At 30.8% G+C, this 12,315-nt stretch overlaps 1 protein-coding gene across 11 annotated transcripts in view; it reads left to right on the forward strand.

Moving 5' to 3' along the window:
- Nucleotides 1–11,474, forward strand: part of LOC111048868 (very low-density lipoprotein receptor) — a 351,720-nt gene extending 340,246 nt beyond the window's left edge. For 6 of the 11 annotated variants that reach the window (XM_039421293.1, XM_039421294.1, XM_039421296.1 and 3 more), the window contains 5 exons: nucleotides 2,694–2,744; nucleotides 3,528–3,652; nucleotides 5,827–5,982; nucleotides 6,962–6,979; nucleotides 7,633–11,474. In XM_039421293.1, coding sequence (XP_039277227.1) covers nucleotides 2,694–2,744; nucleotides 3,528–3,652; nucleotides 5,827–5,982; nucleotides 6,962–6,979; nucleotides 7,633–7,677 — 395 coding nt within the window. In that variant the 3' untranslated portion in view covers nucleotides 7,678–11,474. The remainder of the gene's footprint in view (nucleotides 1–2,693; nucleotides 2,745–3,527; nucleotides 3,653–5,826; nucleotides 5,983–6,961; nucleotides 6,980–7,632) is intronic. The other 5 variants (XM_039421295.1, XM_039421297.1, XM_039421289.1 and 2 more) reach the window with 3 other exon arrangements.
- Nucleotides 11,475–12,315: the final 841 nt, after the last annotated feature.

Below are 12,315 nucleotides of genomic sequence, written 5' to 3' on the forward strand. Positions count from 1 at the left end.
TATCAGGAGAAACATTTTCAATCTGATAATTGTTTCTATAAGTTCCTACTCCATTAAAAACTGAGCTCATCATGGAACAAGCATTAAGAAAACTGTTCAGTACTGACTTGGCCTTCCCAACATTAGTCTTCATATCTAATATCAAACACCTATTTTTCTCCAAATCAGACTGTAAATCAGAAATCCTATTGAGAAAGAGCCTTTTCTCCGAACATGTACCCTCCCCCTGCACTACATCAACAGAACAACAATCTGTACCGATATGTTGCTCGACGTCAATTACCTCGTTCAAGCGCACATTCATCTCCTCCGTTTGAGCACCAAAATCCCTAAACGTTTTATCTTGAAGATCCATTATCAATTTTTCATTCATTATGGAACGGTCAACAGCAGCATTCCATTGTACCCATAGACGAGAATTCTCCGCAACCAGATTATGATTCTCAATCATTAACTTCTCAACAAGATGAAAACAGCCAACGCAAACATCCTGAGAAACATATTTATTTATCCTATCAGGCTCTACACACTCTGAAGACACCTGGTTGTGTAATTCAGATACAACAGGGAGTTCAGTTTCATTGGCATGAGATATAGGGGTGGAAGACATTGCAGCTGACATCACACTAATATTTGATGCAACATGTGAATGGTCATCGCAAACGGAATCCTCATCTGCAGAGTCGTCGTTTAACCTCGTTGTTCCATCACAAGGAGGAGAATGATTGTGAGAATCAGATTGGCTCATATCTACTATTTTTTTAATATTTCTATCAGTTTTAAGAGTAGCCTTACATGTCTTTGACAGACAACGCCAATTTATGTTCCCCAATGAATTAGCAACTGTTTTTCTGTAAGTAAAACTTTGAAAGGTCAATTTAGGGTTGCCCTTGTTTGTCTTTCCAACAATAAACTCAACCCCTTCAGCCATTCCTCCCTATCCCCTGACTCGTTCAATATGAGGTTCTGATAATAAAGTGATTGTGTAGTTGAAGAAAAAAAATCAAGAAAATTTTACTGTAAGACTGAAAATATTCTACATGTACTAGAGAGTAGGTAGACTAGTTGTTTATAGTGTACGACGTAAACTAAAAGAGTAAAGAGTGTAAAAATCCTTTTGATATTAAGTATTCAATTGATAATAAAGTATGAATATTATTGGAATTATGTCATAGAGAAACAAATAAAATCTTATCACTAGAATGTTGAAGATGATATAATTATCTCAGTGAAAGTCTGATAAGGAGTCTAAATGTGCACCAAGCAAGGAATCACGCAGCAGGGTTGACTCTCTTCGTTCTGCAGCAAGGATTACTCATCATCATCAAGCAAGAAATTAGTTCCGTATCATTAGATCCAACTGGGTATCTCAATCGGTATATCATTCATCCACACAGACACTTCAGATCGAATAAGTTTTTATTGGTTCAATGTAACAAAATATTGATATTGACAGTGCAGAGAAACCAACAATGTCCGATGTACACGAATTATTATATTTTTCATCTCATTCAAAAGTTCATTTTCAATAGATAGGTTTTCATAGACGCAACGATCATTGAACAAGCAACACGGTATTAGATATTGTTGCACACCCAGCTTTGGGTTCAGGCAACTGAATATTCCTTTGAGCAGCCTCACTACAACGTGTTACTTGGTACCGACGTCCATGCTTCATACATGCATCCATAGCTTCATTAAACATTCGATTTTTATATTTGAGTTGATTCAGCTGCAGTATGTAAGCACTGCACTCTAAGCTCAAACTGAATCAGATCAGCTTCTAGTTTGAAATAAGAAATCCAGATTACATCATATTCTTGATTCCTTGATTAGAACTCGGAAAGTAATGCACTATTATTCATTTATTCAACTTATTATAATTAGTATTAGTGACCTTGTTCTATATGAGAGGCCTTAGCTTGAATCAATCAACCACATGTCAGATTAAATTCGAACTTAGGCATGTTTGCACAGTAAACTCCAAAATTTAAACCCGTTAAGTATGCAAATTCCAAGAAATGTAATAAGCGTTGTCGTCCTGTCATATAGTCCCATTCTATATGAATGGCAGTGTTGTCATCCGGGCATACGGAGCCCATCAAGCTCTTTATTCCTACATTAAAACTTATCATTATAATGATAAGGAAAGAAAAAATAAGGTTAACCTTGTGCTATTTCTCTCCCAAAAAAGGTCAAATAGTTTCGGCGGTTTGGTTTTATCACCAAATCAATTTGAGCTCAATTTTCAGTCCAAAAATAATAACCAGAGATTTTGAATTCAGATATGAATAGAAAAGTAAATGAAATTGAAGTATTTCATTCAAATATCACTAATCACTTGAAAATATTAAGGTATATGGAAAAAACTACTAACGATTCTTAATTCAGCTAAGATTATGTTCTAAATGACAAAACCTATGTCTTTTTTTTAATATATTCACCTTCGGTCCTATCTACAAAATGGTTCTATCACCCTAAACTATTTGATTAAAACTCTAACCAGAAGGTTTATAATAATTATCTCCTGTTTTACTGTACTTAATTTCATCACCAGGATTTAAAATTGGTTTGTGTTTGCTTGATTACATTAACTTTTGCTCTGTTATTTTTTAATTTCCAGTTGGTTTTATTATTTCTTTGTCACTTCTTTGAAAAATATTAAATCGATTTATTTTTGTTTTTAATTTCAGAAAACAATAATACCATCATTTTCTCAAATGATACTGATACTGATTCTGAAAGTAAGTTCTATCAATTTTTTATGATTTCCACTATTTTCAAATTGATTTTTATTATTGGATTACTTTTTAATTGTTTTTTCATCTAGGATGGTCTAAGCTTTTAATAAGTCGTCCTAAATTCTGAAATAGAATGACAGTGAGCTGCTCCTCAGCCCAGGAGGCTTAAAAACTCATTTACATTCACTTCCTAGTTTATTTGATGTACTGAATTATTGAATTCAATAATTTGGTGAATTTGGAATAAGTATCAGCAGAATAAAAAATATCGTCATGGTTAGAAATATCATTATAATTTATTGTTTTGATTTACAATGAGAAACGTATTCTCTATTTATTTTTTTAAATGAAAAGCTCACAATCTAACTTACATTATGAGATGAGATACCGTTCCGAATAACGGCTAATAATAATATTTTCACTTTGTTTGTGACAACGAGTCCCATTTTATCTATTTACTGCGTTTATAAGCTCTTGAGAGTTTATTTTTGGCTTATTATTATCAGTAGCTTTACAGACTATCAAGTCGAAGGTGTGATACAATTTTAAATATTACCGTTTTATCTTGAATGGATTGTTAAGTAATCAACAATGTTAAGTATTTCAAAATTTAATGAGTTGGAGAAGTGATTCGTTAAACATCAGCTCATTGCAGTAACCTTCCTACCAGAGACGAATAATGCAAGTACGGTATTAACTGTATATTTCCTCTAAGGCACTATCGCCTCAGCGCAATAGGTCGATAGAAATCATAATCTTATTGGGATTTTCCAATTTTTTCGGCAGCTCGAGACAGAGGAGATAAAACAAATACCACAGAAGAGAAACCGACCATGGATGAACCAGATACCGGAATGATTGCAGTGTTCGTGATCTCCATAGTCACCCTCATACTCATCCTCGCTGCTTTGGTGAGCTATTTTCCATCTTCATTTGTTTATTTAGCGAGTTTAACAGTGAACCATCCTCATTTCAATATTCAGGAAGTCAAACTAAGATTATAACTGTCGAAAGAAGCAATATGGATCAATTTTATCTATTATTTCTTTTGAAATGGGTACAGTACAGGTGACTTGTTAGCTGTATTTTTTGGCTTCAAATTTTCTGAAGTAATTAAATTCGTTTTAGTCTTCAGTTATTATCAAGTTTCATATTCAATTCTAATTAAGTATTACATCCTTATAAATTTATCATTTCTTGTTTCTTCGTTTTTGGATAGAAAATTGGACTTAGATTCTCGAAAGTGAAATGTAATCTATCTTTTGGGAACTTTAAGAAAAATTGGTTGAAGACCATTTTTGGGCTTAGACTTTTGCTCTCACCCAGTCATTGCTATAAAATATAATTTGTAAATTTATTAATTAACATATAATTGAAAGCATTAGGTATCATCTATTAACCTACCGTACTATTGCGATCACAATCAATTACTTTTTCTTCTAAGAATTTTCATACACGAATAGTTTTGAATCCAAAAAATTAATTGGTCTGTATCAATCATTTTAATAATATTATTATGCGTCTTGTGAAGTTGACCAAGTAACTCACTAAGTCTATAGCCTACATTAGTTGCAGGTAAATTGAATAATAACGATTTAAGTTATAAGTTAATACAATTGATGGATGATGACTATGAGGTAAAATTCCAATGACTATCGATGCACTGAACTTTGGTTTGTTTTGCATTTTATCGGAAATCTGTGAATCATCCACCAACTGATCACCCTTGCTCTACTTACTCGTACAAACTGTAGTGACCAGCTTCACCAGGATTCAAAATCATTTCCCGGTACTTTAGAGAATGAAATCTTATTCCTGAGATTATATCTCATAATCATCACTAATATTATCCACGCACCGGAAGACCGTAAGGACCTCATCCTCAGCCATATTTCAACACTAAATGCGAGTTGAACTGAATACCGTACATATATTTTCCCCTTACAGTAGTAGTCAGCCTCCTGATGAGCTTGAGCTGATAATACACAGTCATAACAACATCACTGTTAACTGCACTTGTCCAACAATAGAAAGAGTTGAATCAATCAAATATTTAGGTGTCTCCGTGGATCAGCATATTAAATGGGACATTCACATTCAGAATCTATGCTTCAAACTCAAATATTTAATAACAATATATTTTAAAGGATTAACCAATTAAAAGACTTTATACATTTTGAGCGATTTACTACGCTTATTTTCACTTTTCCATTATAATATGGGGAGCAGAGCAGCGTATGATACTCATTTTAAAAAAACTTTTTATAATACAAAAGCATATTATTAGATCTGCGCTTGGAAGACCCAGACTCTATCCCATCACATTAATATTTGAAGAGATAGATCTACCAACGTTACGTTAAACTTATCTGATAAATTTAATTTTCTTTATTAATAAAAATACACATCAATTTACCCGTCGCACAATCCCTTATAATATACGGCCAACTATAGCTAATGCTTTCATTATTAATTTTACTTCATCAAAATCTAGTAAACACCATCAGAGTAATAAACTAATAAATAAAATTCCGGAAGAATTTATTAAGGATAAAATAACAAAAACCAAATTGATATAAATAAAATCGTGGGTAAAACAAAACTATTATTTTAAGATTGAGAATTGAGTTGGCTGAATCACCAATTTTTGGCAATATTAATTGTGTAAAAATTATTAAAACTCGACAACTTTTATATTACTTCTCTGTTCATCTATATTTTGTTTATCAAGTACTTGATTATTGATAAAATTCAACGTCCATAGATAATTATTTATTAACAGAATTGTATCATTTGTACTGCTGTTATTAGATTAAAAAATGTATTTCTTACTTTCAGAACTCGTGGCTGGAGCTCAAGGCTACTTTTCCAGTCACGACAAAAACTATTGTAATTTAATGATTATTTTATTTGTAAAAACATGTTTTGTATTTGGCAATACATTCATTATAAATTCAATAAATTATTCATTAAAAAAAACCACTTTCATGAGTAATCAGTCCATCATTTATAGTTATGCGTTATTGGCTTTGAGTAGAAGAATGAAATGTAATAGGTTTTTTAATGATAGGCATGTGTTTTTCAGATCGCTTTCATTGTCTACCGACACTACTTGCACAGGAATGTGACAAGCATGAACTTCGATAATCCTGTTTACCGGAAAACAACTGAGGACCAGTTTTCGTTGGAGAAGAACCAGTACCAGCCTCCTCGTATTTATCCCTCAACAGTTGGAGAAGAGGTCAGTTTATTCCTTTAATTAATCATCATTCATTCCAAATATTATTTTTATATTGTGTTGGAATATATAAAATAAATTAAAGACTCTAATTATAGATTTCTGAACATAATTCCAAATTCTTTAATTTGAGGGTTCGTCTGTCTTTCCTCTTTCAATATCATTTCAATGATAAGTAATTTTGTAATAAAATAAGAAAAATAAATGAATAGTGAAAATTATGTATTAAGAATGAATTAATAAGAATGAAAACTATTTCATTTAAGAAGGTAATTATGCATTTTATCATGTTAATTATATATACTTTTTATCGAATAAATAATTTTAATAGAGCTACTTTAATTTTTGATTTACCTATAGAAAATTACCAGTACCCTATTTTTTAATGGATATCTTGAACTCTGATTACCCTTTCAGAGATTTGTATTGTATTAAGACAAGTTATTGTATGTGGATTTGCAAAATTAGTAAACTGTCAGCAAATCACTTGTTGAAGATGACAACTAGAGTCCTGAATTAATTCATTACTAGAAAGTTGTCATTCAGAAAATTTTACAGGCGTTCATATAACGTTTTTCTAGATTTCAAATTATGATTCCACAGAGAAGTAATTTCTTCTCAATAGAGTCGCAATGATATTAAGAGCTATGAATTGAATACTATAAAGTTATAACTTTAGTCCAAAATATTTTTTCTTGGCTTGAATTATATTCGAATTAATGCTTTGGCATTTTTTATACCTTTCGATTTAAAAAAAACATATATTCAAACAGAATAAGTTTCTATTTAAGAACTTATCAATGTAATTGATGTAATTCATCAATTATTTTACTTCTTTTATCTGTTTTACTTCATTTATGTGTGGATAAAAATAATATTGAATAAACTATGTGTACCATATCCAAGAATTAAGTTCTCTTATTTATAACTTAGAAAACATATAAAAAGATTCTTTTATTGTTTTTCATTGCTCACATGATAGAGTCTCAGTGATTTTCTGGTAAGTTTATCGAAGACCTAATTATAAATCATGTTTTGCTACAGTATTATAATTGACCGTGTTATAATATTAATTTTTCGTAATGGACACGCATTCTGGTTCATTGAAATCAGGATCATCATAATAAAAAGCGTAGCTGAAATATAGCTCTATTTAGCTGAGGAAAACTATCACCATATAAGCAACATCAATTAAAATGAAGACAAAAATAATTTATTTCTAGAAATAATTATTTGGAGTCAGTCTTTTCGAGAAACCAGAGAAATCTTTATATGTAACAGTTCATACATTACTAATAGAAAACTTGGTGTATTTGAGAACCGTCGAAAGGCTCTCCATCTCCATAACACTGTGTGCCGGCTCATTTTCACCTCAAACTATCTTATTGAGATTTGCTATAGATTTCTGATTCCAAATTTTATTCCAGCTCAGTTCTTCATACTTTTCACAATTTTTCGAAAGCAGTTTACACAAAACTGAAAATAAGTTGATAATGGTCCAACATTTTTCCGTATATATCATTCCTAGTCTTGTGTAACTCACTCTGTTCCTGCCTTGTAGTATCAAAGGAATTTATTTCTCCTTAATCAATAACTGATTTGATGATTTATTCCTTGTTAATTTGTTCTAAAAACCACAATTTTTGTCAACAGGCACAAGAACCATTGACAAGCCCTGGCACAAACGACTACGTATAATTGGCTCTTGAAGAGTTGATCAAGTCAGATTCCTGCTCGGCAGGAGTGCAAATCCCTAGTCAGTGCATCACAACTAGCATCCTATTGAGATAATTTGACTCTCTTGTGGTGAATAAGCAGTGTCTGATCCAGTGTCACCAATCACTCGAATAAGAATAGCTTTATTTGTTGATTTCTTATCATCTGTTCTGTGTGTAACATGATCATCGATGATTGGCAGAAGATAACATGACCTGCAACCAATCCTATTGATTGTTTTCAAGATTGATTTAAAAGACTGCTGCAATTATGAAACCTACCTACACCTTCCTAGAACGAAGCGAGTATTTAATGTGTGCTTGCTACTCCTAAGTATATTGTTGATAAAAATATTGTCTATGTGTTACCTTTTAAAACAAATCTTCTACTAATCTGTTGTCATTGTTCTTCAATTTTAATTTCAATTTAAACATTTTATATATTTTAGCTACGATTTCATATTACATGCTTGCTGTCTGAATAGAATTAGGTGTGAATTATACCTATTTAAATCAATGTAAGGTATGTATTTCTTCAAAGCTTTTCAGCTTTTAGTGAAAGTTCAATCAAATATAAATTTCATTCAGTACATTGTATAAAAACTATGATTTCATCTCCATGATACGTCAGCATTGATTTGAAAATCGTTATTTTTTAATTGTGTTATTGTTTCAAGTAATAAAATATTTTATAAATTTTGAGTTACTTAACTCAACTGTGTTAAGGGTATAAGCTCAACGGTACAAGGTACCAGGCGTCAGTTACAAATGCAGGCCTAATGTTTTTCCAGAAATTTATTGTATTCAATTATTGATCAATTCTTGAAGAAATTAAAATATTGTTGCCTGTTAAATTACTTGGGAATTGTATTACGGCACTCGAGAATCATGAAAATCCTTTGATATTAGAGTTTTTCTCGTGTAATATTAGGCTATGTTGGAAAACATGTTCCATCAATAATATTTCTTACTTTTAATAAATTCAAACTAAAACTTGAATTGATTCCAGTTAACATTCCTTTTTCGAAACTAGTATCAAGATACTAGATATTGTAGACTGTAGTGCGAATATTGGATATTCAAAGCTTTATTGTCCTTTCAAGAATAAAAATGAAATCGGATGTGACAACTCACTTCAATCTTGGATAATGTCAACTTCATTGTGTTGAAAATCTATTCAACTACGGTACCGTACTCATTCAAACTTAGGAATAAATATGTCATATTGGGATCCATAATATATATTCAATTGAAATTCTATTTCCAAGCAAAAAAAGATTTTATGATGAACGTAAGTTGAACATCTCTTACTATGCGTCCAATTCAAGTACCTGTTAACCATTTCAATTTGAGCTAAAATACGATTATTGATTTATTATTTCTGGATGAAACAAATTAAGTGTGGAGGTACTCTTGAATTACACAGAATCATGCCAATGTACATTATTTTAATAAACTATGAATCTATCTGTACTATAAATATAAATGAAGCACGTCTCATACTTAGCACAATTTTGAAACATTTAATTAATTTTATAAATTGGTGATATTGTTAATCTCTTTCTTTAATTATCAATCTGCCAATGAATCTTGATATACTATCTAGTTGAACTAGCTATTCAAGTTTTACTCATTGAAACACAGGAGTAATCAGTGTGATGGCATTATATACTTATTAATGCCATTTAGATGATACTAACTATTTTTCTTTTATAATTTGTAGACTGCAGTACAAAAATTATTTTAGGATTAGTTTAATTGTGAATTTTAAATTATGTTGGTATGTGTATAATAATTTTATATTGTTGTTATTTAGTAAAATAGGTGGGAGAGCCCATTGCTTGTATGAATGGATGCTGAGTGAGTGTGGCTGAGAGTGTGCGTATGTAAATTGATTGATATTTTGTACTCTAGTATCATTACATAAATATATGTTATAATCGTACTTCAAAACTTCATCAAATTGGAATTTCCATGGCCAAATGGAGTACTAATGGCACACTAATATTAATTTATTTATATTTTTTTATTCCATTGAAGAATGTAAATTATTACCAAATGCAATTGAATTGTAAAATAATATAGATAAATAACAACTTTATGATCAATATACTGGTTTGGAGAAAAAATATGTCCAATATTGGATTCAACTGACCAGTTGAGACTGTATATCTGTCGTTTCTGATGCATTCTAGCAGTCCATGATCAAACTTATTTAGGAATGTGATTCTCTTAATTAATAATGTTATTATTACCTTCAAATAAATTTAGTATAGTTGTTAAAATAAATATAAATTGCTTTGTAAATTCAGCCGAGTGATTAGTCTTTGTATATTATTATTATTATTTATCACTTATCGGATATACTGTTACCGTACCTTATGATACTCTTCAAAAACCATGGATCTGTAGAATTTCTATAAATTTAAATTATTTGAAGATTTTGGCTTTCTGCTCTCATCTTTTTTATTTTAGAGTATCTCTTTTCAGTTAGCTGTATACTCGTGATTGAAAAATATATGAAATAAAATGAATCACAATTCAAATTATGAGTTTGATAGAAAATAATATTATTCCCATATTCAATAAGTTCATATACCTACTTTTTTGAGGCAAAACATAGCCATCTCTAGTAAGCTGTGAACAAATATGTATTCTGTTTCTCAAACTGTTGAAATCATTGTTTCCTTATTTATTTAGGCAGGTTGAATGCATTTTATTTTATAAATCTTCACATCTTAACCTAGATTTAAAATTATGTTCTCACAGTGTTTCATTTATATTATTCTCCCTTGAATTAGTTATATTCTATTTATTTATTATTGAATTTTATTTATTTAGAGCGGATCAGAGTCAATGTAACAGAGCGACGATGGCCCAACTCCATACTTTTGGAATACGTATTGTGATTCCCTCTTATAAGGAACTAAGCTCCAATATAAATGTGATCAGTAATCTTTTGGATTGTGGAACTATATGACTTGATATATATATATATAGTAATTGTATCAAGTAGTCAGAAAATTGAAAAGTTTAGATTTCTATTATCATTTTAAATAGTCAATTTCAAAAATGTACTCAAATAATAAATTCAACATTCAGCTTTATTCTTGCGTTTCCAATATCAGACCTATACTCAACTTAAATAACTGTACCGGTGATAGTAATTCATATAAAAATCGAAAGCCTTTGAATATTTCAATCGTAGTTAATACTATTATTCACGATTAGAAAAATACTAATGACTGATTGGGTAATCACTCACAACAGCCAGTGTGTCCAAGTCTCAAAAGTACAAGTGATTAGTTCAAACCTTGTGGCTTTCTTCCAACCTCGTGGCAGGTTCTCTTCCAACTGTTTTCAAAGAGGATAATTCGCATTCATTCATTTATTTATTCAATTAAGAAGTGCCAAAATTGTTACATTGATTTTGAACGTAGAAAATGTTCTCCTTTTATTCTCACTTTTCCATTAATTGTCAGATGAATCCGTTCAAGTTTTTCGCTTTTAGTAATTGGAATCGATTCGCCTCTGTATTAATAGATTAAGGTCTATTTGTTATCAATAGAACATCTTATTAGGGCAGTAACTTTTCTATCCAGTTCATTCCTCAAACATCCATTTCAAAAGAGTGTGCCAAACTTTTGTAAATAAACAATGATTGTACTCTGTATTATATGTTGTGTGGATTTATTCATTAAAATATATATGTAATTCATCTTGCATAAATTGTTTAGCTCAAGAGTATAAATTAATAAGAAATTACACTATTGAGTTTTATTAAGTGTCACTTTCTTCCACTCCACCTTGAAGTATTTCAACTATTTCATGTTCCTATACAATAGTCACTATACAAATATATATATATAACAATGGAAAGCTATTACATCCTATAGTTTTCCGCAATGTAGCCTACCTAGAATACATTCTAGGTTCATTGGTTCACCGTTATGAATATTAAATTTTTATATCATGATAAATTGATATTTGAAAATTTGTGTTTGGAATAGCATGATGGATTGACATCGATAGTATTGTAATTTATTGCTGCAATTCAATCCATTCTCGAGAGAAAACTCTCATTTTTTGATGCACAAGATAGTATATAATAGTTCTGGACCCTGGCTCCTCAAACGCTGGAATTGAGTAGGAGGTATAAGTGGGAACAGCTTTCTCATTCGTACATAATCATTCCTTGCCTTTTTGAAGGCCAATTACCAACTAACTGTCTGAAAATAAGAATGGTATAGGATTGGTTATGGAGGCAAGAAGTAGACTTCAGAGTTCAGGAGCCCAACCTATTTTTTTTACTGAAGATGAAGCACGCATGAGCTCCAGGCTTGTAAGTAGGAAATGAGACAGATGATGATGATGTGAGTAAGTTTGTTTACAATAGACAAGTTACAATGAGTAAGTTTGTTCACATTAAGATGTGAGTAAGTACTTGTAAGTTGGTTGATATGAGTAATTTAGGAAGGAGATTCCATACAACGCACGGACTTCATCTCAATAAGTTTGGCAAAAAAATGATCAGCAATTGTATTGTAAAGTGCGTGGAAAGTAATTTCATGAATACAGAATCTACTCCTGCTATTCCACTTTATAGTTCTTTTTTAGTTTA

This window comes from Nilaparvata lugens, chromosome 2 (genome assembly GCF_014356525.2).
Source record: "Nilaparvata lugens isolate BPH chromosome 2, ASM1435652v1, whole genome shotgun sequence".
NCBI lineage: Eukaryota > Metazoa > Arthropoda > Insecta > Hemiptera > Delphacidae > Nilaparvata > Nilaparvata lugens.